The sequence below is a fragment of the Macrobrachium rosenbergii genome, chromosome 20 (assembly GCF_040412425.1).
Source record: "Macrobrachium rosenbergii isolate ZJJX-2024 chromosome 20, ASM4041242v1, whole genome shotgun sequence".
Taxonomy (NCBI): Eukaryota; Metazoa; Arthropoda; class Malacostraca; order Decapoda; family Palaemonidae; genus Macrobrachium; species Macrobrachium rosenbergii.
The window spans coordinates 46,743,842-46,770,166 of record NC_089760.1 but is presented as its reverse complement, the minus strand read 5'-3'; the positions used below and the strand labels follow the sequence as shown (position 1 = coordinate 46,770,166).

Sequence of the window (26,325 nt, the reverse complement as noted above, 5' to 3'; positions counted from 1 at the left end):
TGCAAGGGGACCCCTACACACGGGGATTACAGAGTCGTCGCTGCGCTGACCTGGATCTTGAGCTGATGGTCACCGAGCAGGACCAGGGGTAGGTATTGAGGTAAGTGAGGCAGTGGGGCGGGCCCTCCTTAATCCCCCTCCTTCATCATTCTCTTCCTTTCAGGCCTTCACCAACCCTGCTATCTTGAGGGACAGAGTTCAGTGAAGGCGAAGGGCTACAAGTCCTCGTCTTCACGAAAGCCTCTCCTTTCCCCGTCGGCCAAAGGGTGCTGACCCTTTGCCTTCCGGGAGCAAACTGAGTACCCCGGACAAAGGAGCGAGTAGATGGGCGACCAAGTCCAGCCCTCCTCGCCAGCCTGCCTTTGACCCGGAGGCGTTTGCGGGGATGTTGTTGAAGAGGTTCTCCACGGAGGTAGACACTAAACTAGATAAGCTTACTGAGAAGCTTCAAGATCATGAGAAGCTGATCGCTGATTTGTCGCGCTCCGGTGGTGCCGGGGTGCACTATCAGTTCCCCGACACCGCTGCCCTCCTTCCTTTTGACGTAAGGAACCCATGGCGGGTTGCTCTTCTTGCTGTCCAGCATGAAGGCACCTTGACCATTGAAGGCCTAGGTACCAGGCGTCTAGAAGAACTGGAGTTCTTCCCGGCTGATCTCTTGCCCCCTACCCAGGCTTCGTTAGGCTGACGGAGGAAGCCTGGGTGCGCTCAATTGAGGTCCCCTACGGAGACGGTGATTTTCCCTAGGGATCAGGCGCAATCTGTTCTCCTGCGCACTTTTACCGGGTGGCAGGCGGAGGACACGGAGTTGACCCCTTCAAGGGCAACTTCAAATATGTTTTCTCTTGGTGGTAGGCTACCCACCCCTGCCTGAACAAAGTTGCTATTGCAACCGCTCAGGCTTGCTTGGAAGGCAAACCCTTGCCTCAGCTCCGGGAATTAGACCCTACATCTCTAATCTTCCCCGGGGGTGACGAGTTCTGGAGGAACGCTCCGTCCACATTTACTGTCGGTAAATTGGACGCAGATTGCGCGTCAAACCAGTTCAGAGAGCAGCTTCCTAAGCTTACAGAAGCTCTCCTGAAGGCTGAGTTCGAAGCACGGTGTCGGTTGAGCCGGTCTTTGAACTCGCTGTGCCTGTCAGAAGCGACCGCCGTCTCCTTTTCAGAGGAACCATTGTTTCAGGTTCTGACTAAATCCCTGTTAGCAGGGTTTCAGTCGGACCTGTTCGACTTCATGGTAGCAAAGATGAACTGCTGTAAGTTCATCTTCGCTGATGCCACTATTCGTCTTGAACCTGACAGGCTCATGAGGAGTTCTTTCTGGGGAACCAACCTTTTCCCAGACGATGAAGTCTCCGGTGTCCTGAGCGAAGCAACCAGGACCAACCAGAGTCTGCGCTCCCGGTGGGGTATCTCCGCTCTTAAGCGGAAGACTTCCTGGTTCAGCGGTTCCCAGAATAGGCCTGGGAAACGTTACAGGAAGCGCAGGAGACCCCAACATCAGGCGGTTGTTCAGGCAGTCCCGCTCTCAACGGTGAGCCAACCATCCACCTCCAAGGCCCAACCCCAACAGTATGTGCTGGTTCAACCAGCCCAACCCCTTCCTGCACCTATGTATGTTTCCTCGCCGGCATACAACCCTACCTATGAGGGCCGTGGGGTTTTTCACGGTCTTAATAGGAGCGCAAGGGGGGGTAGAGGTCGAGCCCCCTTCAGAGGCAGGGCTGAGCCTGTCTTCCGGAGGAAAAGTGGCCACGGTAGAGGTAGCAAATCTGCTTCCTCTCACTGAGACCAGTTAGGTGGGTGAACACCTTTACTGGTTCAGAGACCAGTGGTCCTTCAGTCCCTGGACACACAGTATCGTGTCCAAAGGTCTGGGTTGGAACTGGATCAGGGGTCCCCCTCCCATGACCAGATTTTACCATCCTTCCTCCAAAAGCCCTACAGGTCTTGGTGACGGAACTACTCAATAAATGAGCTATAAAGGAAGTGAGGCACCTCAAGTTTCAAGGCAGGCTTTTCACTGTCCCCAAGAAAGTTTCCGGCCAGCAAATAGTGATTCTAGATGACCGAGTTCCTGGGGTCGTTCGGCTTTCAAATTGAACAAGGAAAAGTCCCGCCTGACTCTGGAGTCTCGGTTTCACTGGCTGGGTCTCAAGTGGGACCTAACCTCATACAGGTTATCTCTTCCACCAGCCAAGCGGAAGGAAATCTAATTCTACCAGAAAGTCTCTGAAAGTAACCTTCCGCAAGACTTAAGAGAGGTTTCTCGGCCCTCTTAAGTTTGCTTCAGTGACAGACCTGCTCTTAAAAGCGAGATTAAAGACATCAGATTCAGAGACAGAGTCCCTCATCCCCTCAAATCCTGGAGAGTAGACCCCGCCCGTGGTCCACATCCAGGGTCTCTCGAAGCCTGTTCCACTTCAATTCCCCCTTCCGGCTCTGGTAATCCACTCAGACGCTTCTTTAAGCGGCTGGGGAGGTTATTCACCACAACAAAAAGTCTAAGGGATATGGTCTACAATGTTCCAACAGTTTCATATAAACACCTTGGAAGCTGTGGCAGTGTTTCTAATTCTCAAGAAACTCCGCCCCGCCGGCCAGTTTCACATCAGGCTGGTGTTGGGCAGCACAGTGGTGGTTCGTTGCTTCAACAGGGGCAGCTCCAATCAGGTCGTGTTAACCAGGTGGTGGTAGCTACCTTCTCCCTGGTGAACAAGCACAGCTGGCATTTGTCAGCCACCCATCTATCGGGGGTGCGGAACATAGTGGCGGTCTCCCTGTCCAGGACTACTCCGTTGGACGCGGAGTGGTCTCTGGGCGGGGAATCGTTCAATTGAATTTGCCTCCGGGTTCCAGGGCTCCAGGTGGATCTGTTCGCTGCAAAGAACAATTACAAGCTTCCCTGATACGTGGCTCCCAACCCGGACCCTCAGACCTTTGCCACAGATGCGATGTCCATAGTTTGAAACTGTTGGGAGAAGGTGTACTTGTTTCCCCCAATAAACATGTTGTTGAGAGTACTGCACAAACTCAGGTCATTCAAGGGCCATCTAGCTCTAGTAGCCCCTTATTGGCCAAAAAGCAACTGGTTCCCTCTGCTCCAGGAACTCAAGTTGCGGTGTCAGATACCCAAATCCAGTCTGACCCAAGTAGTACAAACAAAGGCTGTGTCTGCTTTCTTAAAAATTCAGAATGCCCAGGCTTTACGGACCTTACAATGTTTGCTGCAAAAAAGGGAGCAAACATTGACCCCGTCAACACTCTGTTTCTAGAATCTGATAAGGGAGATTCTACTCTCAGAAAGTATGATGCATAGCAGCAAAGAACTAACATCCTTCTTGAAGGCATCTGCAGCTCAAAACTGTGGCTACTAACCTAACGGTTACTTTCTTTAGATCATTGTTTGAAAAATGCCTCGCCCCGGCCACTACTGATGTAGCTAAATCAGCCTTATAGTAGGTATTTCTGATTAGCTTAGCTTCAGTTGCCAGAATTTCAAAGCTATCGGCTCTGTTAAGGAAGAGGTGATGATCATGTTGATTTCCTTAATATCCCATCCGGAGAAGTCCTCCTTTCCCCTGATCATAGGTTCCTAGCTAAAAATGAAGACCCTCAGGACAGGTGGTCCCCCTAGAAGGTGGTGTCTCAGGACCAATCCTTATGTCCATTATATATCTTAAAGTCTTATCTACAAAGAACTCCACAGTATAAGTCAGGTCCTCTTTTTATCAGGGAAAAGGGTGGAACTCTTTCGTGAGTCCCAAAGGTTCACGTGCAGTGGCTACCTTTACTATCTATTTTCATAATATGAATTTTGCTTAACTTTCCGAGTATATGGGATAGAAATCACCTCTAGCGTTTTAAACCACTATTTAAAATCACTCAAAGCCCTGAAATTTTCTGTGGCTGTGGGGAGTGTCATCTCACCTTAATTATCCTTATCCTTTTCCTTTCGCCCCCCGCCCGCCTGCCTCATTTATTTCTCTACCTGCCTTTCTGGTTCAATCATGCCTCACTGCCTTGCTCCTCATAATTGATACTAGTATTCCTGGTTATTATCTGTCTTGTTGGTCGGATTTTAATATGCTGTGAGTTTAGATTAAGGTAGAAGTACTGGAGCGGTTTTTATTTTGTTTCATGTACCTCAATTCCTGATTTTGTATATATCTCATTGTTCTTAGATTTAAGTTTGTATTTCATGTTTATACTATTATGTTAAGGGGGTCTTTTATTCCACCCCTAATTACATTGTAATTTTATCATTCCACTATGTTCTTAGACTTAAGTTTACATATTTCATGGTGTCTTTATACAATTGGGTGTGTTTGTTCCACCCGTACTTATCTGTTATTAAATCTAACTTTCCTTGATGAGATATCGTAATTAAATCTATTTTTTCATAGCATGTGTGTTTGTTCTGATCACCTTTCGTTTTCTGTTGTAGCTTTGCAGTCTTGGCATGATTCTCTGTCACTATTTCACCGGCTGACACGGGGCTGAACTCAGAAAAGGGATTTTGACAAAGGAAAAATCTATTTCTGAGGGAGGCCCCGTGTCACCCGGTGACCCTCCCAGAAGCAGGTTTGCCCCCCCTACTTGCTCATGCCAAGCCTGAGGGTGGTGCTAGTCTGGAATGAGTTCAGATGGCGCTGGAGTCGCCACGTGGCAGGCGGGTGAGCGTGGGCGCTGGTACGGCCCCTGGCTCTTCCCGGGGATCTTGACATGGGGATGTCTATCGAGTGTGGCTCTGTGGTCGTGATTCTTTCACTCACCCTCGATTATACCGACGTCTTCATTAGAAGACGCTCGATCTGGGGTAGTAACTCCAGCATTCCTGAAAGCTTTTTCTCTGGTATATTTAGCAATATTTATACCTAGAAATTCGAGTTAGAATGGAATTTCACCGGGTGACACGGGGCCTCCCTTAGAAATAGATTTTTCCTTTGTCAAAATCCCTTTTTGCCGAACTTACCAAGTATACAGGATGGAAATCACCTCTAGTGTTTAAACGCCACTATTTAAAATCACTCGAAGCTCTAAAATTTTCTACAGTGGCTGTGGGAAGTGTCATCTCCCACCTTAATTATCCTTATCCCTTTCCTTTCACCCCGCCCGCCTGCCTCATTTATTTCACTGCCTGTCTTTCTGGATTGATCATGCCTCGCTGCCTTGCTCCTCCTACTCGATACTGGTATTACCTGATTATTGCTTGTCTTGTGATTTGGATTTGATATGTTGTGGATTTAGATTAAGTCAGAGGTACTGAAGCGGTTTTTATTTTGCTTCATGTACCTCAAAAAATTTTTGTCTTTCATTTATATCTCATTGCTCTTAGGTTTAAGTTTGTAATTACTGGTTATTCTATTGGATTGTAGGGGCCTTTTATTTTCCCCTATTTGTACTATATGTTAGTGTTTCTACCTTGTTCCTAGGTTAAGTTTACTATTTCATTGTATCCTTTTGATGTGGGGTGTATTATGCCACCAGTATTTACCTATAGTTAAGCCCAATTTTCATTGTTGAGATATTTTTATTAAATCTATTTTTCCATAGCATGTGTTTCTTTCCAATTACCTTTTGTATTCTGTTGTAGCTTTGCAGTCTTGGCATGATTCTCTGACACTATTTCACCGGGTGACACGGGGCCGAGCTCAGAAAAGGGATTTTGACAAAGGAAAAATCTATTTCTGAGGGAGGCCCCGTGTCACCCGGTGACCCCCCCTAGAGTATTTTGAGGTACAGGTTCGCCCCCCCTACTGGCTCATGCCAAGCCTGGGGGTGGTGCTAGTCTGGAATGAGTTCAGATGGCGCTGGAGTCGCCGCGTGGCGGGCTGGGGAGCGTGGGCGCTGGTACGGCCCCTCACTCTTCTTGGGGATCTTGACATGAGGATGTCTATCGAGTGTGGCTCTGTGGTTGTGATTCCTTCACTCACCCTTGGTTATACCGACATCTTCATCAAAGATGCTCGATCTGGGGGTAGTAACTCCAGCATTCCTGAAAGCTTTTTTCTCTGGTATATTTAGCAATATTTATACCTAGAAATTCGTGTAAGAATGGAATTTCACCGGGTGACACGGGGCCTCCCTCAGAAATAGATTTTTCCTTTGTCAAAATCCCTTTTATAATGTTCGTGATAACAAAACCTAATTTGTAGAAAAATCGCATTTTACAACATAAATTAGGTATTCAAAAGCTCAATTTAAATGAATGGCCCTAATCACGTAGTAATGGCTAAATGCACATAAAGTCCTTGATTTTGCCTTTTATTTCTTTTATTTAAATTCTGCATAAATTTTGAATCAATTATTCAATTTAAAGTTTTAAGCAGCAATTCCACAAGGAATGCCCTTCTGTAAATTGCTGTATTAATAAGAACACTCTAATTTAGCATTCTGCAACCTGTACACAACCAATAAGCAGAAACACAGAGGTGCCTGAGTGCAACACTGGGAACTAACCTATGAAGATGCTGCCACATCAGACAACGTTTCTGTTTTTGAGCAAGCAATACATCTTTCATTAAACTACTTTGTGCTTTATTAAGCCTTTAACGCCGACTGGATGTATTTTACGTCGACAAAAGTTGTCTGTTTGGTGCCGAGCGGACGTAAAATACGTTGACTACAAAAAGTTTTTTTTAAATATTCGCGGAAAAATACTTATAGGCCTCCTTTGCGAAAAATTTTAAATCATACGCCTTGAGGGATGCTGGGAATTCACGGATCACGCTGTTGTTTTGTTTACAAACGTGACCAAGCTGTGCATGCGCGAATTTCTTTCTTATCCCAAAAGAAAGCATCAGCTAACTCTGCTGAAAATCTTAGAAATTCTTTAGTCACTTTGTTGTAATTTTTGCACCATTTTCTATTAGCCGTTACATAAAGTTTTATACATGAAAATGTGCACAATTTCATGTAGAATACAACAAAAAAATAACTCATGGTTGTAGCTTTTACCAATTTTGACATATTTTCATATAAATCACGATAAGTGCCAAAATTTCAACCTTCGGTCAACTTTGACTCGACCGAAATGGTCGAAAAATGCAATTGTAAGCTAAAACTCTTCCATTCTAGTAATATTCAATCATTTACCTCCATTTTGTAACAAACGAAAAGTCTCTAGCACAATATTTCGATTTATGGTGAATTTTGAAAAAACTTTTTCCTTAAGTCCGCACGCGGTAACTCCAATGAAAATCTCAGAAATTCTTTAGTCACTTTGTCGTAATTTTTGCATTGTTTTATATAAGCCGCTACATAAAGTTTTATATATGAAAATCTGCGCAATTTCATGTAGAATACAACAAAAAATAACTCATGGTTGTAACTTTTATCACTTTTGAAATATTTTCATATAAATCACAGTAAGTGCAAAAATTTCAACCTTCGGTCAACTTTGACTCGACCGAAATGGTTGAAAAATGCAATTGTAAGCTAAAACTCTTCCATTCTAGTAATATTCAATAATTTACCTTCATTTTGCAACAAACAAGAAGTCTCTAGCACAATATTTCGATTTATGGTGAATTTTTGAAAAAAACTTTTTCCTTACGTCCGTGCGCCCTAACTCTGCTGAAAATCTCAGAATTTCTTTAGTCACTTTGTCATAATTTTGCACTGCTTTCTACTAGCTGTTACATAAAGTTTTATATATGAAAATATGCACAATTTCATGTAGAATACAAAAAATAACTCATAGTTGTAGCCTTTATCAGTTTTGAAATGTTATCATATAAATCACAATAAGTGCCAAAATTTCAACCTTCGGTCAACTTTGACTCGACCAAAATGGTCGAAGAATGCAATTGTAAGCTAAACCTCTTACAGTCTAGTAATATTCAATCATTTACCTTCATTTTGCAACAAACGGGAAATCTCTAGCACAATATTTCGATTTATGGTGAATTAAAAAAAAAAAAAACTTTTTTTTTTTATGTTCGTGCATTATGAATTCATGCATCATTTTGTGATAATATTTTCTCTGTGTTGCTTTGATCGTTTTACAATTTGTTATATACCAAAATCATCACAATTTAGTGTCCAATACAACGAAAAAAAAATAACTCATTAGCTTTAACCACTTTGCTCACAGCGCGATTTGTATACAATTATGTATGAATTTTTTTTTTGTGTTGTCATATATTCCAATATTTATATATGATAATATTTTTTTTCATTTCTGATGGTTGCATACTAAACTTCAGGCAATGAGAAAAAAAGGAGCCAAAATGAACTCTTAATCTTAAAAACTAAGCGTGCTGTGACTTTTTGAAAAAACTTTGTTTCTGCTTCGGCGCTAACTCTCAAACCCCGCTGGCATACGGCAGACACTTTTGTAAATAGAGGCTCGGCATTTAAGGGTAAATAGAAATGATTATTACTCTTGATATAAAGCTATAAAAGTAAATTCACACTAGGCCAATGCTTACGCACTTGGTTAACACCACTCGGTGGTTAACACTCATTATTACACAGTGAGAGCCACAGACATCTATATGGAGAAGTTACTCTTCTTTCTTTCTCCTTTTGTTTATTTTTTAAAAAACCGTGTACAATAATCACTGAACTTACACTGGCCAGCTGTTGGAACACCTTCTTCTGTGGTGTTACAGTTAATTATTGATACTTATTACAAAAGAGAATCGAGGTTACAAGATGATAATCATAAGAAAGAAAGAGTAACTGGCACCTCAATGAGAATCTCTATTATACAATGGATTAAAAAATGTAGAGCATCACATTTGATGCTTATTGCACATGTGATGTGCATTTACTGTTCAGTCCTTTATATTTCTTAACGATACAAGACTTTTCTAATTCAAGTACCAGTACATCAAGAGAGCAGACTTCATAACATCAAACTCTTGCCTCCTGAAAGAAGACAGTCCTTCATGGACAGGAGAAAATGTTTTAGATTTTAGCAGGTATGAGAAATGAGGGATCAGGCAAGTACATTTGTCTGGAGTGAAAAGAATTCAGAGTCACCCACACAAACAGAGGGTATAACCTCATTGCCTCGCAAATGTTTTGTTCCATAAATTTCAACCATTACATTTCATACATATTAGATTTAGAAAACTTCAAATAACCAGCTTTACAAAAACCAAAGTGAAAAATAATTTTCTTGATGGGTAATGCATAAGCTATTTCCTTCATTAAGATATTATTCCTGAAAATATAATAACTGTATTATTTACCTGTTACAACTGTTCATCTTGCCCATTACAGTATATTAGGAGAGAGTAGGAAAATCACGTTTTGGTAGAGAGGTAGACCTTGGAATAAGTAGGACATTTCTGTTATCTTAGTAACATATAGTACTGGATTGTTAATCTTCTACCAAGAATGCCTTAAGAGGATAGCATTATACTTGATGAAGTAGATAGAGACCAATAAACTACTGAGAAATGTGAATACAGTTACTTTTAAACAGAGCAGAAAATAAATGACATGTTTCAGACCTGCATTTTCCCATGCAGAAGATGCATGACCACTCACAAAGAAAATGAGATTCTGAAAAGTGTGACAACAAAATTTTTAAGAAATATAATCACCTTTCATTTTTATCTCTTCCTGAGATGCATTTGCAACATAATGGGGAAGGCGGCAAATTTCTTCATCTTTCAGTTCATTCAGTGCTGCAACAAAAAAGATGAATGCCTTACATTACTGGACTTCACATGACAACACTTAACACCAGTTATACATTAAAACCAATAAATTAGCTATACTCTAAGAAGACCACATCAATTCCTTTAAGTATCTCTTGGAAAATATACAAAAGAAAACTTTTCTCTATGTGCAATGATTTATAAAGATTCTTATTCTCTTATCAACCACTTATAAGGGTAGGTGGCACGGGTGCAAAACTTCAAAGAGAAATCAATACACAGGCAAACAATGTGAGATGCCATCCTGATACTGTAATTATTAATAGGTATAAATACTGTATTTTCAATGTACTATATATATTTTACAAAAAACTTCTTACCATCTTGAGTCTCCTTTCCGCATATAATAGCTTTGCAGTCAGCAATCTTGATACAATGCATTAAAGGATCATCTCTGAGGTTATAATTTATCAAAGCTGGTACTGCTCCAATCTACAATAAATAGACAGAATGTAATTCATTGTTTTACTGAAATCTGAAATTATCAAAGTATATAGTTTTTCTAAAAAAAAAGTAAAAATTACATTCTAATAATAAAATAAAGTTTTATATATATACTTACCAAGTAATTACATTGCTATTAGTTCCTGCTTTTTGTGGCAGCTTTAGTTTTAAACATTTCACAGTAGCACTCATATTGTTTTGGTGTAGGTAATAGACCACACCCATTTTCGGGGAAGAATAGGTACAACTGGCTCAGGTTTTCAATTTGTTCATGCATAATGTCCATTAGAGGGGAGGCGGGAGGGCTTGATCATGTAATTACTTGGTAAGTATATGTAAAACTTTATTTATTATAAAAATGTCATTTTTATATAAGTAACTTACCAAGTAATTACATTGCTGAATCCCACAGAGAAAGGAGGTGGGATACATGGACACTAACTACTCAAAACACTCAGTGATGGAGATGAATTTGAAATAAATAGGTGGCCAGCATTGGACAATGCTTGTTGTAACCTTACCTGTTGAGAGAAAAGTAAGCATACCTTAGTTTAACCAGACCACTGAGCTGATTAACAGCTCTCCTAGGGCTGGCCTGAAGGATTAGATTTATTTTACGTGGCTAAGAACCAATTGGTTGCCTAGCAACGGGACCTACAGCTTATTGCGGAATCCGAACCACATTATAGCGAGAAATGAATTTCTGTCACCAGAAATAAATTCCTCTTATTCTTCAATGGTCGGTCGGGATTGTGTGCCAGCAGTGCTAGCTGAGAACGGAACCCACCCGCCCTATGAGGAACTGCATTGCTACAGCAGACGGGTACTGCCTCAGGTCAGTGCTCATCACCAACCTGTAGTGGCGCAGCAGTAAAACTGAGAATCGCCTCTACTTTAGTGGGTACTTTGCCGCCAAGGAGTACTCCGATGGTTGCCAAAGCCTTATATATTGTTATTATTACCTGCACCTTACGTAAAACACCAAACCAATCCCATAACTCGATCACCTAAATTCAAGGTGCGGAGATAGAGAAATAGGAGACATGCTCCTACCCTTCCTCCCTCAGTACCAAGCCAGCCACAGATAACAATTTTAATGTTCAGTATTGCAGTTTTCATAAGTGGTTTCTACATCACAAAATAATAAGACAACACAAATCTGCACGTCCAGTATGTATATTGAAGAATAGTCTGACAGAGACAGATTGCATTTAAAAGCCAGTGAAGTGGTGACTACCTGGACTTCGTGGGCTTAAACTTTCAATAAAGGCAGGGCCTCTTTCTGAATTCCCCTGTGGGGTTCAGAGATCAATTCTCTAAGAAAGAAAGATAACGCGTTCTTGGACATAGAATGAGATAGGTTCTTTATGGAACATCAGAGGTTATGAGAGGGGCTTCTGATGCTCTTAGTCCTCTCCAGGTAACATTTTAAGGCTCTGACCTGACAGAGAATTCTCTCTTGGTCTGTAGGTCCCAGGATATCCGTAAGGTTCTTGACAGAGAACAAACGGGGCCAAGGATTGGCTGGGGTTTCGTTCTTTGCAAGAAACCCAGGGGTAAACATGCAGACTGCATCACCTTGTGAAAAGCCAACCTGCTTGTCCAAGGCCTGTAATCCACTAACTCTTTTGGCTGTCACTAGAGCAACCAAAATGAGAGTCTTCCTCGTTAAGTCTCTCAAGGAAGATGTATGAAGAGGCTCGAGGGGAGGCCCTGAGAGTCAACGAAGCACAACATGTAGGTTCCAAGGAATAGAAGGAGGTCTGTGTTCCCTTGACATATCGAAAGATTTAACCAAGTCACTAAGATCCCGACTTGTTGCAAGATCCAAACCTCTGTGACTAAAAACAGAATTGAGCACGGATCTATAACCTTTAATAGTTGAAGTCACTAGCCCCGACAAGGCTTCACGAAGATTAGAAAAAAAAATCGGCTATTTGAGCTAAAGTGGTCTCAGAAGACGGGATACTGAGTCTTCAACACCAGTCACGAAAAAACTGACCACTTAGCCTGGTAGACAGTGGATGAAGATTATCGTCTACAGTTGGCAATAGCCTTTGCAGCTGCCTTTGAAAATCCTTTCGCTCTGACAAGCTTTTTGACAGTCTGAAGCCTGTAAGAGCGAGAGTGGACAAACCTTGATGACAGCAGAGAAAATGAGGTTGTTTGAGAAGACTTTGACACTGTGGAAGAAGTCTTGGGAAGTCCACTAAGAGGCTTAGAAGGTCCGGGAACCATCGCACTGTGGCTAAAACAGGGCCACTAGCGTCATCGACGAGTTGCTGTGAGACTGAAACTTGTTGATGACTTCCCTCACGTATATGAATGGCAGAAAGACATATATGTCCAGATCGGACCATTCCTGGAGCATTTCATCTGTTGCCCAAGCCAGAAGGTCCAGGACTGAGGAGTTATACAAGGGAAGACGATGATTCTTCAACGTCTGCAAGAATGTTCATCTTGCCCTGAATGAAGCAGATGACAATCTGAGTACAGTTGTTCTGGGCCCAAATGAGATCTCTGGCCTCCTGGCAAAGAGAGAAAGAGTGCATGCCTCCTTGGTTCCTTATGTAGGCCAGCGCCGTCATGTTGTCCAAGTGGACTGCAATTATTTTGTTGGGTGTTACCAAAGCAAAATGGTGAAGAGCCAGGTGTATTGCTTTCAGCTCCTTTACACTGACGTGGAGCAATCTTTCTTCGTGCGACCATGTCCCTGCAACTTCCAAGTCCTGTAAATGAGCTCCCCATCCGAGGTCTGAAGCGTCTGAGAACAAGGTTAGGCTTGGGTTCAGAGGGAATAAAGACTTCCCTACCAGGAATCACTCTTCTCCCAGCCACCCCCGAAGGTCCTCCTTGATTTCGGGAGTGATGGGAAAGACAAATGAGTCTGGAGATGTCTTCCTGCTCCAGCTGGCTTTCAGGAAGAACTGCAGGGGTCTCGAGCACAGTCTCCCTAATGGCACAAGCTTCTCTATGGACGAAAGAGTGCCCAAGAGGCTCATCCATTCTTTGGCTGAGCAGGTAGGAAGAACGAGAACTTTCTGAATTGTCTGCAGGAAGGAAAGAATTCTTCTCCGTGACAGAAAAGCCCAAAAACTCTGAGAGTCGATCATCATCCCTAAATAGACAATCGACTGAGTTGGGACTAGCTGTGACTTGGAAAAGTTGATCAGAAGGCCCAGATCCTGGACCAGGAAGAGTCTTCTGAGTCCTCTGTGCAATGGTTTCTCGACGGGGAGCGTAGGAGCCAGTCGTCGAGATACAGCCATATATTGATGCCCATCAAATGTAGCCACTTTGCTACTGGGGTGAGAACCTTGGTGAAGACCGGTGGGAAGTGTTGAAAGACCGAAACAGAGGGCTCAAAACTGGTAGATCCTCCCCCGGAACATGAATCTCAAGAACTTTCTGGATTCCGGGTGGACTGGAACATGAAAGTATGCATCCTCCATGTCTATCGTAACCATCCAATCCCCTTGAAAAAAAAAAAAAAAAAGTTAAATATACCTTAGTTTAACCAGACCACTGAGCTGATTACCAGCTCTCCTAGGGCTGGCCCGAAGGATTAGACTTATTTTACATGGCTAAGAACCAATTGGTTACCTAGCAATGGGACCTACAGCTTATTGTGGAATCCGAACCACAATTTACCGAGAAACGAATTTCTGTCACCAGAAATAAATTCCTCTAATTCTTCACTGGCCGGCCGGAGAATCGAACTCGGGTCTAGCAGTGTGCTAGCCGAGAACTCTATCGACTCGTCCAACGAGTAACTCCAATGATGAATGGAGGACAGCACTGACTGATTGGTTTCCATCCTGAATTTCATGATCTTTACGAAAAAATTCAGAGCACTCAGGTCCAGGACAGGTTTCCACCCTCCCAATGACTTGGGTAAGATAAGAGGCGGTTGTAAAACCCCTTCGAGTTCATGTCTTTCACAACTTCTATGCCCCCTTTTTTGAGCAGAGAGATAACCTCTTTTGACAGGGCCAAAAATTTCTGAGAGCCTACGGAGTAGGCTGTCAAGCTGATCTTTGCGGTGAATGGGATTGAGTACCCCTCCCTCAAAACTTCTATCACCCATGGTTCTGCACTCCTGACTTCCCACTTCCTCCAAAAATGGAGAAATCTTGCTCCCACCGGCACACGGAGGACAGGATCCTCACCTGCTAGAAGAGGGGCTTGGTATGTGGTTGGGACTGATACCCTGCTCTGCCACCATGAAAAGGCCACTATTGCAAAGGAGAGGCCACCTTTACACTAACAGGTGCTGCAGGTGTCCAAATCAGCTGCTTAGGGCATTTAGTGGACTGTGTTAGCAAGTCATGGGTAGTCTTCTTCTGAAGCTCCAAAGCTACATGCTCCAAAGTAGCCCTGGGAAACAGACTATCTCGGTCCAACGGGACGAAGAGCAGAGACGATTTTTGACGAGTGCCTCCTTTAGTGACAAACGAACACCCCAGCTCCCTCTTCTTCAATACACCTAAGGCAAAGAGAGCAGCCAATTCTTGCGATCCATCACAAACCGCCTTGTCCACACAGGATAAAACTCCTAGCCAGTCTGCAGTAAAATTGTCCAGTAGAGCTGTGCAATCTTCAATCTTCTTTGTCAAAGCTCCTGCTGTCCAATCACGGAAGCTGAATATTTCAAAGACTTTGAATAAGTCTTTCGCTAAATGATCCAACTCCGTTGATGAAAAGCCTATCTTGGCTGAAGGACGAGATCGAAGAGAAAGCTAAGTCCTTTTGTTCTTGCACTGTAGTTGAAGGCTTCTTTAAAAGGCTCAAGATGTTATTGAGACGACAATGAGTCAGTTCCAGAGAGGAGCCTTGCGCCACCAGAATGCTGGCACTAGTCGAAACTGGCTGCGTTGGACGGTCAGCAGTAGTGGTATGAGATGTTAAACATTTATCATGATGTGGCACTAAACGAGGCGGTGAGTGCGGCAACTGAGTCTGGTGAGACGTCACAGAAGAAGTCACCAAAACTGATGAACCATCAAATTCCTGAGAACACTTGGTTAAAGTCTGACATGGCAAAGAACACTTCCTGGTAAGAGGTCGTTTAGCAGGGCAAAACAATGTAGGATGATCAGCGCCAAACGACAGTCGGAGCATTCGGCTCGAAGAGCGCGCTCTCCTCTACTCGGGCACTCGTAATCCACTCCACCAACGTAAGTCACTGGGCGTTCGAGTGCTACTGAAAGTTCGAAACATACTGTAGTACCACCCACTGGCTGCTTGACGCCAGCCGACCGCCTGGCACCAGGTGAGCGATCATCTGCATAGGACGATCAGGCACCAAACGGTGGTTGGAGCACTCGGCTCGGAAAGCACGCTCACCTCCACTTGGGCACTTGTAATCCACTGCATCAACATACGTCACTGGGTGTTCGACTGCTATCAAGTGTTCGAAACATACAGCAGTATCACCAACTGGCTGCTTGATGCCAGCCGAACAATCAGCCATAATACTGACTCTCCTCACTGGGTGCTTGGCTGACGCTAAACGCACCCCGACTAAGCGCTTGGCTGATACTGGCTGATCGGTGCTCTTCGTAAACGAGAGTTGCTGTACAAGCAACTCGGGAGACATCGGGATGTCTTTCTGGTCCAAGAAGCTGTAAGAAGGTTCAGAAATCTGTCCTAGATGTCTGGAAAGCTTACACATAAGCAGAGGATTGCGCTCGGGAGCTGCTGACTTTTACAATGGTATGACTGCGCCTCCTGCCCACGTCAGAATCGGGTCCCTCGCCGATACGGCATGCACATACTCGTAAGCCTTTTTAATGGCTGTCCATCGAAAACTGTACACAGCAGGATCGACTGAGGAGTAACTATCCGGAGGCAAAAATCCCTATGGACTCCCATGGACCGACAGTATGCCTCCTCCCAGGTTTAAGGGTGTCTGACAGGGACCGAGTTTAGGAGATCCGTAAGATGCATTTCCAGTGGCTGTCTATCAATACCTGGGACCAGCAACAGGCTCGACTGAGGGGGAAACTACCAGTGGGCAATCCCCACCATCCTCCCTTGGACGTTCGGTTTGCCTCCTCCCAGGTTTAGGAGAGTTTAACAGGGACCTAGATCCAGGAGCGTCGGCGGGACGAGTAGCCACCTTTTCCACTGACATGACACTTGCACTAACACTTTTTGCAATCAACTGACTCATCAAGAGCTTAACACAAGCGCCCAATTGGTTTACGGTATCTATCATAATGCTAAACTTCTTATCTACTCAGGCTTCAAGGTTGGCAATGGCACTGGGCCAGAAGGTAGGGAGCCAGGTAAAGGAGTTACAGGTACAGACAGAGGACTGGGAATAGGGGAAAAAGCTGTCACAGGAGTCAAAAGGACAGACACCTCTGGAGAATGTTGCAACCTAACCTCGGTTTTAGCAGCCACCTTTCTCTCTCTGTCTCTTTGCAGTCTTGCTAAATGAGAATTTAAAGTCTTCCATTTCTCCTCATCCCACTCCTTCCACTCGTCACAGTTAATGTCAGGAGAACAATTTTGCCCTTTACAAGAGATGCAGATAGTAGGAGTGTCATACTTAGCATATGTCAGTCTCGTCTTGCAGCCCTTACTGCAATACCTAATACTATGAGCACTCGAGTCTGACATATCCAGTCACAATTAAGGAAAAAAGCTGATTAGCACTACCAAAACCTACAATGTACTTCACTAAATTCGGCGATGTCCGCAAACAATCGTTGAAAACAAATCACAACAAAAGCTACCCTGCGACCGACGTTCAGTCGACAGGCGGCAGGAACGAATTGAATACCTGAGCCGGTTGTACCTATTCTTCCTTGAAAGTGGGCGGGGTCTGTTACCTACACCAAAACAATATGAGCGCTACCACGAAATTTTTAATACTTAAGCTGCCGCGAAAAGTAGGAGCTAAAGCAATGTAATTACTTGGTAAGTTATTTATATAAAAAATGAGATTCTTATAAATAAAATTTATTTTTCAAATACAAGTCCATCAGTTTAGATGTGCCTAATCCTGTGGTCATCAACTTTATGGACACACAAAATGAAAAATGAAAACTCTCACCTGCCAGCTATATGCCTGGTAGTGTCTCAGGTGATACCTATGATTACTTCATTCCCATCCTTTTCCAACCTACTACAAGAAGTGTGGGGTAGGAAATTGGGGACATTTTATGCTGTAAACTGATGGGTGTGTATTGCATATTAGATTTTATTTTTAAACTCCCATTTTTTTCAATCCAACTCCTCCATCAGTCTACATAAGCATAGGCCTTCCAGTTGTAAGAGAGAATATTTAAACCAGGCCGCTGAAGTAGGCAATCTCAGTGAACAGGGACAGAAAATCAAATGGTCTTCACGATATTAAGGGCCAATAATAAGACCAGAAACTTTGTAGTGACAATGAAATATATGAGGTAAGAAAACTAAATAACTAGAAAGGCCTACCAGCTGTGTAAGGATCTCAAATTATGAGTGCTGGATCTCGAGGTAATTGGAATATGACTCAGAAGGCAAACCATACAATTATCCTGCCAATTATATCCTACAAAAGCCAGAGGGTGAAAGGATCTTATTTATATGCCAATCATTAAGTTAAAGTCATCTTAAATAAATTAGTGGTCAGGAGAGGGTATGTGGACCTAAACTCTGGGCTTGTGTAAACAGCTGGAATTCTTGTAATTCACACCAGCTATTCTGGGATGTCTGTACCAGCCAGAGGGGGATAAAAACTACATGGTCATAATTATATAACAGAGTAATCTAAATATCCAGTTATTTAATCACATATACAGTAACACTCGTCATAGTGAGCATAATGCTCCAGAAATGTCTTGCCACACCCAAAGAGTAAAGGTCTAAACACTGCCAGATTCCTTTTAGGACTTTAATCCAGGGCACCACAGGCTTAAGTAATTAATGATCTGTGAATCAATCACGTATACTGTGAGAAGGCTTCAGTGGTGATGTTTGATTCTCCTCAAAAAATAACAGCACATCCATCACACCATCTTACCATACATAGTATAATTTTTTCTGCTCTTAAAATGTATATTTATTTAGGAAGAGCTGGCAGAAGTGACAAAGAAAGTGTAAGCATGATGTCATTACCAAATACAAAAAAAGGCACGGACTGACTGATGAGCAGTGAGAAGCAAATTACTGCTTCTCCAATCTAAATCACAACAGAGCAACATACAGTTTTTATGAACAAAACTGATTTTTTTTTTTTTTTGGTATATGAAGACATTATTTTGACTGCCTAGGTTTGTTAACACCCTTTCCATTTGCACATCGTCGCTCCTAAATTGGTCAATCAGCAGAAAATAGACATACCATATGCTACCTGATCACTTGGCAAATTTTGTAGGGCTGGAATGTGGGCAAATTATCTCAAAATGACAGGGTTGGCCCTAAAAGATTTTTATTTCTTTTAAAAAAATGCATTTGTTTAGGCATTAAAATCTCATTCTTTACATCTGTCTGAGTACCTATTTCAGAGGAAGGAGACTTACTGGTATTCAAACATCAACTCTTAGTGACTAGCCTACATGCCAGAGAACTACTCAATGATTATGCTTAGTGGTTTGCAGACCAACAAATGGGTCATGATATGGGCCAGTAAAACTATGGTATAAAATGCCAAATGACTAAATCATTAGGGGCCAGCCAAGCATTTACTGTACTGTACTCTTCATTTGCAGCATAAGCAAGTACCCCAGCTGACCACAATGGGTAACAAGAGACCGAGAAGAGGGAGGAGGATTTAGAGTTATAGCTTCTAGCCTCTCCTTTTTGAGGAGTAATAACCTGGCCAACATCTACAAGCAGGATAGTTGTATTCTTGGACCTCCATGAAGCAAAACTGATGACAGAAGGCATTTATTACAGTACATATTTTTGTTAAAGGCTAGAGATGTAGATTATTATTATTATTATCATTCAGATGAACCCAACTTATATGGAACAAGCCCAGAGGGGCCACTGACTTGAAGTTCAAGCTTCCAAAGAATCTGGTGTTCATTAGAAAGAAGTAATAGAAGGTAATGGGAAATACAAAAAGAAGAGGTCACTTATTAAAAAAAAAATAAATTAACAAATTAATGAGTAACTGTAAAAATGTGAGTAAATTATTAAAACACAAGGAGAACTGTATTAGGGTAGTAATGCACTGCATCTTCACTTGAACTTTTGAAGTTCCAATTACACGACATCCTCAGGGAGACTGTTCCACAATCCAATGGTGCAAGGAATGAAGAACCTCTGGAACTGAGAAGTTAGACAGCGAGGCACATTTACTGGTTGCTCTACGGGGGATTTCTGCTTAGAGCAACAGGATCAATTGTGAATGATCTCTGTTAAAATACAACTTATGAAAAATTGACAAACAAGAGACCATCAGCTGCTAATAACACAGTATTAAGAAACAGAAACCTACCACCATGAACCACTGTATCTAAGAGACAAATCTCTGGCAGAAGCAGACATCAACACCAGAGAACAGCATTTTACTAAAGAATAAATGACCTAAAACAGGTTGCACTGATTTTATCACTTTTATAAATACATGAGGCCTTTTGTACAATACCTAACTTTCATGCATCATTTACACACTTTCATTAGATGTTTCTCAAAAGTAAGATGTGAATCAAAAGTTATACATAGAATAGTTAAAGCTCAGACTCATTCAGCAGAGTGCCACCAACTTGGAGGGGAGGATGGGGTGGAAAATCTGTATGAGGTCTGCTAATCAACAGTGTTTTCATTTTGCTGGAGTTCAGCCTCATACCCCACCAACAACACCATTCATTAGTCCGTTCCATGTCACAACTGAGACTAAGAGCAGCTTCATTTCTCAAAAGTGGAGACTTTACTACACCCACAAGCGTTGCATCATTGGCATATGGGACAATCTTGTTTTCGGGCCAACAACCACATCACTTGTATATGCTAAAAATGACAAGTGGAACAACAGCACTACCCTGTGGAACTCCAGATACAATAGGTCTTGGTTCACTAAATATCCCATCAGCAGCAACTTGCTGCTGCCTACCTGGACGGAAACCTTGAGGTTAACCTAAAACATATCCACCTAATCCAAGATTCTGAAGTTTATAAATAAGTGCCTTGTGATTTACTAAATCAAAAGCAGCACTAAAATCTATTTGAATTACTCTACATTCAAAACCTTTATCAAATTCTCATGCAAATGGCATGTCAAATCTAAAAGAGCATTGCAGGTACCCAACTGGTTCCTATATGCATATTGACTATCAGCTATGTATACTGACTATCAGCTAAACAGTCCTTTAATTTCTACATACTTATATAATAGCTTAAAAATACGTTTTTTTTGCAACTTTGGAGAGCACAGGAAGAAAAGATATTGGCCTGTGCAGTAATTACTGCAGTCTGCAAATATGCCATTCTTTGGAACAGGCACTGTATTACTAAGCTTGAGCTCATAAACAAAGATAGGAGCTAGATCTGATATAGCATCTGAAATTAAGCACCTGAAAAGCTTCAAAAAAGCGATCCCAATTGGCTCTATATTTCAGCAAGACTGTTTTTCCAATGGTGGCATTAGGAGTATACTGATTGACAGATATGTCCATCTAAATGGCACAATGGTCAGAAGTGGTTATATGCTCGCAGACCTTGGACTTGGCAATAGCTAGAACATCTGTAAATGTGAAGTCTAATCTATTACCACACATATGCTTGGGTTCCTCAATTAGCTGGCCAAATTTGAAGGATACACAGAACTCAAGAGCAGACTTGGCCATGTTGGTCTGTGGAGTTTGAATTAAGCCACTTGCTGTGCTTTGCACAGTAGTCTCCACAAATAACAAATGAAGCTTCTGAATCCTGTGACTGAGCCATACTAATCCTCTCCAAGAGACAGTCAAATATAGAATCGTCAACATCCGAATTGTGGTAAATGGCAGATATATAAAAACAGTAGAACTTAATGAAAATCTTAAAACAAAGATTAAAAACTCAACCTTTCACTTGTTACTAGTAGTTACAAATTTCTCAGATAAAAACATCAAATTGTAGTTGAGGATATATCAAGAAATTTTTACCTTAATCCTCGAATATTTGAGTTAAGTACTTGGCAATTTTTCTTAGAGTAACGAGTAGCAGGCCCAGGGTTCAACTCAATGTCTCCTGAAAGAATTATTTCAAGGGCCTCTGACAATTAGGCTAGATGCCTATGAACTCAGCATTATTATTATAAGCAACAACAAAAAAAGTTATAGACACAAGTATCTTCCAAAAGCTGGTGGATAAAAACAATCAGCAACCCCATTCTAAAAACTCTGGTCTTACAAATGTATGAGCTGATGGCTCCTGTGGAGCAAACAAAGATGCCTTCCCAGTTCCAAAACTGAACAGGCAAGGATGGTATAACAAATGAAGGTGCAGAATGAAATTGGGAAGAATTTGTCTACATCTCCACAAGCACAGACACATAAGAAAAGACCAACACTTCTCCAGTTTTTTGTGAGAGAAACTTCACTAGAGAGCATGTAACTCACTCACTCTCCCAGCTGAGGTTAAGGCTACCAAGAATGCTATCTCAAAGGTAAGATCCCCTACAGGAGCATCTTCCAAGGATTTGTGCACTCAAGTACACAGGTGTTAAAACACCCACAACAAGTACAACACAGGGCCACACAATCCTAGCAGTGGTTACCTCATACATACAACACTTGACACATGCAATGCTCACAGGAAGAGACAGTCAATGCCCTTGTTCTTTTATACCTGCACGAGGGCAGAGCAGTAACTATGACAGCAGAACTTGACAACTTCCATAATTTCAACAGGAAAAGTAGAAAGTCTGCTAACACTACTAGTAGGATAGAGGAAGTGAATGAATCCTGGTGCACCAGCTACAGAACACTGTCCACTTGGTCTGGTGTAGTCTGGCTGTAGACTATTTGTCTGGGTTGGATAAAACTTCAGCAACCTGGTGTGCAAAGCCTTTCCTGTCATAGCACTGCTGGGTAGCCTCTGTGCACAAAGCTGTAGACTATTTGTCTGGGTTGGATAAAACTTCAGCAACCTGGTGTGCAAAGCCTTTCCTGACATAGCACTGCTGGGTAGCCTATATGCACAAAGATTAAGGGGGAAAAGATTCTTGTGGCACCTGGAAAGTGAGGCTGATAAAGGAGCTGCTTCCACTGCAGAAGGGCACTTGGGAGGTCACCAGAAGTGCAAAACAGTCCTGGAATCAGGCTTGCTGTAGCCAAAGTGGTGTTCTCAGGGTCATGTGAACATTGCTCAGCTATTGTAGTTTAACACTGGCAAGATTAAGAAGAGTGGTAATGCATGCACCATCGGTACAGTGGTTGGTGTCGTGGCATACCACTCAGATGTCACGGGTTCGCATCCCCACAAGGGTGCTAAAAAATCACTGGCTCTGCATCATGATCAGTTACTGCTGCAGTGTGGGGTCTGCAATGGGAGATTGAAACCAACATTCTTTGGAAGCTTGAATTTCAAGTCAATGGCCCCTGTGTGCTTATTCCATGTGGATAAGTTTCATATACTAAAGTAGTAGTAATAATAATAATAATAATAATAATAATAATAATAATAATAATAATAATAATAATAATAATGGAACCATAGAAGTGTCACTTACCAACAATGGCTGGCATGGCATGGCTGAATAGAAATTTAGAAGTTTTTGATTGAAGCTGGAGGCAAACATGTCTAAGAGTGTTTCCCATCGCTTCTAAAGCAGATCCCAGGATGCTGGGCCCACTTGGCTAGAAGTAGTTGGCTCCATCTGCCTATAGTGTAGTCTACTAAATTGTATTTCCCTTGGATGTACCTGATGGATACAGCAGTATTGTGATCCTTTGCCTCCAACAGAATATCTATCATTAGCTAACACACTGCAGGAGATATGGTGCTGCCTAAAAATTGAGAAAAGCCAACATGATGGAACTGTCCAATATCACATTTACAACTCTGTCAGATGTGTGGCTATCAGATACCTCAGGGATAGTTATACTGCCTTGAGCTCCCTAAAGTTTATATGCAGGTCATTTTCTTCCTGTAACCATAGGCCTGAAGAAACTAAATCCTGCAGATTGGTTCCCCAACTTTCCTTATAAGCATTTGCAGAGAGCAATTTGTCTTGCATAGCAGGGGACAGGGGAATCCCAACTCACCGGTTTTGCTTACCAAGCCACCAAGCTAGAGGGCAGGAAGGTTGTGCCTGATCTGTATATGACCACTGTCAGTTCAGATCTAGCTGTAGCAATCTTAATCTTCATTATCCGCAGTGATACATCTGAGGGCCCTTGCGGATATTGGAAGTTTCCCGATATGGTTAAAACAACCTCTACAGATCTAAAATGTAATGAATGGACAGTTGTATGCAGTTGCATCAGGCCAAGTAGTAGCAATAGTTAGTCTGTGTGGAAATTATGCCCCGGCCTCTTTAAAAGCAGTACTTTTGTGAATCAATGTTGTTAGAACTCATAAGACTACTGCCATGTGTCAGACTTTACCATGTTGATGCTGGCCCATGATGTTATAAGTTGTGTTTGATTACAAACTACACATCAAATACTTTAATGATGTGCGATGAACTTCAAATTGCAAATTGCCCGGAATAATCCATGGTGTTAGATATTTTCAACAATCCTCAGTTGTCTCAGTATTATAGGCTGGCAGCATATGAATTCACAACACAAGAACCTAAAAGCAAAAATCAAGGAACCAAAGTCCACATGGTCTCACTTTCCCTTTACCTCCTCTTACTTCTTCCTAACGAACACCACATTCTTTGGAAGCTTGAATTTCAAGTCAATGGCCCCTGTGGGCTTGTTCCATATGAACAGGTTTCATGTTATGAATACCAATAATAATAATAGCCCTCCACAGTATCTAACATAAGACTGAGATAGACAATCTGCTGCAATGGAAGATTTGACTTTTAGTTCAAAATTAATCCAAGTCTGGTAGCATTGGACCAACCGAAAACTATCCTTCAGAAGATGAAGCCTGGGTAATATGGGAATCAATGAACTTCAACCAAGCGCTCCACTGGCTCTAAGACTTACTTGTCTGTGTCACCAAATATTGGGGACAATTCTGACCAGTCTTGAAATAACTGTAAATGCAAATGCTCTAATACCAGACCATCCCTATAGAGGGCCCATGGAATGCCTTATAAGCAAACTGTCTAGACCTGGTATATGAAGCTCAAGTACTTCTAAGGTGACAGGTGCACAGGCACCTACAAGACTGCCTCTCAATTTCCTGGTCACAGGATGTCATCTCCTTCTCAGACACAATGCTATACAAATACCACTTTCATAGTGCTGAGGAGAGTTTCCTTGTTGAACTCCTTGAGATGGCTTACATACAGCTAAGCAAACACAACTTATCAATTTCTTCTACTACTCTCTTCCTGGCTCCTCCAATGTCCAAGACTGCAATCCCTTTTTTCTTCAATAGTGACTGGAGAACTACTGATGTTCAGGGTGATGGTGGAGATCTTAAGTTAATAGTACACTGTACATTTTTTGGGGAGCATAAGTGACCCACATCCCCCCTCAGAGTTTTCCAGACCTATCAAGATCTTTTCAGATGTCCCCACCCCGCAAATGAATACCTTAACATGGAGTGGCAATAATTAAAGGGAGGGAAGTTCTGAATTCACTACTCCTCCCTTCTAAGATATAGATACAGCAACAGATCTTGGAAATCTTACTGGTAACTTGGCACTAGATGAGTTAACCCCCCACCCCACTATTGTAAAGATGGTGACCTTGTTGAAGGTGCAGGCCTTATCACTATGGGCATCTAGTCAAATGCATTTTAATGACAATGAAAAACTATAAAACAAATGATGTCACAATAACTGGTTAAACGTCATTAAAAATCAAGTGGGAAAATTGATCAGAGGAGCACATCTTTGAACGGAAAAAAATAAATGAACTGGTTTTAAAATGTGACACTGGGGACTTCCTTTGCAATTGGGAGGTCATCCATGATTAGCCATCATTATGCTATTATATAAACAACTACTTCACAATTAGTTTGTTGCTTCTGTGCTATTACTGTTGTGACAGAGAGTAAATGCACAAAAATGTGCAGATTTTCATTTGGTAGTTTGAATAAAAACAACATGCAGATAATCTGGAAAACTAATAAAAACAAGATACACTAGCACATACAGTAAGAAATCAGAAATTTTTAATCAGTTTGTATTTTTCCTTCCATACAAACCTGAGACCTTTATATTGGGGGGAAATTCTCGGGCACAGCGGGAATACCAGTTATGAAAAAATTCTGCGTAATAGGATCAAGGTATGGCAGAGTAATTTACAGCATCATCCAATGGGGCAAACGAATGGGTGGAGTCTCACCTCACTTGACCCAAAGAATCCCGTGACACAGCCAGTGATCTTCTAGCCCAGGGAAAACTGAATGAGGGGTGGCTGAGGTGGGCCATTAATGTAAAGGCCTCAGGTTTGTATGTTAGGAAAAATACAAATTGATTAAAAGTTTGTGAATTGTTCCCATACAAATACAAACCTTGGCCTTTACAATGGGAGACTTACTTATTGGTGGGAGGAAAAGTAAGTAATAACCGATTGTAGGTCTGGCTCACTTCCTGACAAATGTTGGAGTACAGGAAGGAATTGACAGACTGTGAGTAAGAAGGAGAAAAAGTTTTCCTAGTACTGTAGCCAGACATCCAAGCTTTTGCCATGAAGGGAATATGATTCCACAATGTGCCAAGAAGAACGGGAGGATTTGTATCTATTGTAAAACCCACATTAGGTTAACTACCCTGATCTATGAAGAGAATGCTGTCTAAAGAGGGCAAAATGGTGTAGTTCTATTTCTGAGATTAGCTCACTGTATGAAAGGTAAAGAAAAAGAACGATGTCCACCTCACTTGTACCTAGAGAGATCCATGCTGAAGATTGTCCTCTTCACTGCTTGCCAGGAACAAGAAGGGAAAGGAGAAGAGATTAAAACCATTCACCACAATCACCATTTCTTTCACACCAACATCCAGACTAGATACATTATGCCCACAAGGAGCACTGGTAAGTTAGACAACTTGTTGGGCAGCCACAACCGGACCCAAGGAAAAAGTGTCCAAGGACCTATGAGTGATGTCTTTCAGGTAAAAGGAGGCAAAGTTGGTCTGATGATGCCACGTA

General features: G+C 42.1%; 1 protein-coding gene across 6 annotated transcripts in view; it reads right to left on the bottom strand.

Moving 5' to 3' along the window:
- LOC136849333 (long-chain fatty acid transport protein 1-like) overlaps positions 1-26,325 on the bottom strand; it is a 596,150-nt gene that overhangs the window by 298,127 nt on the left and 271,698 nt on the right. For all 6 annotated transcript variants that reach the window (XM_067122695.1, XM_067122697.1, XM_067122692.1 and 3 more), the window contains 2 exons: positions 10,000-10,111; positions 9,563-9,646 (listed from right to left, as the gene is read on the bottom strand). In XM_067122695.1, coding sequence (XP_066978796.1) covers positions 9,563-9,646; positions 10,000-10,111 — 196 coding nt within the window. The remainder of the gene's footprint in view (positions 1-9,562; positions 9,647-9,999; positions 10,112-26,325) is intronic.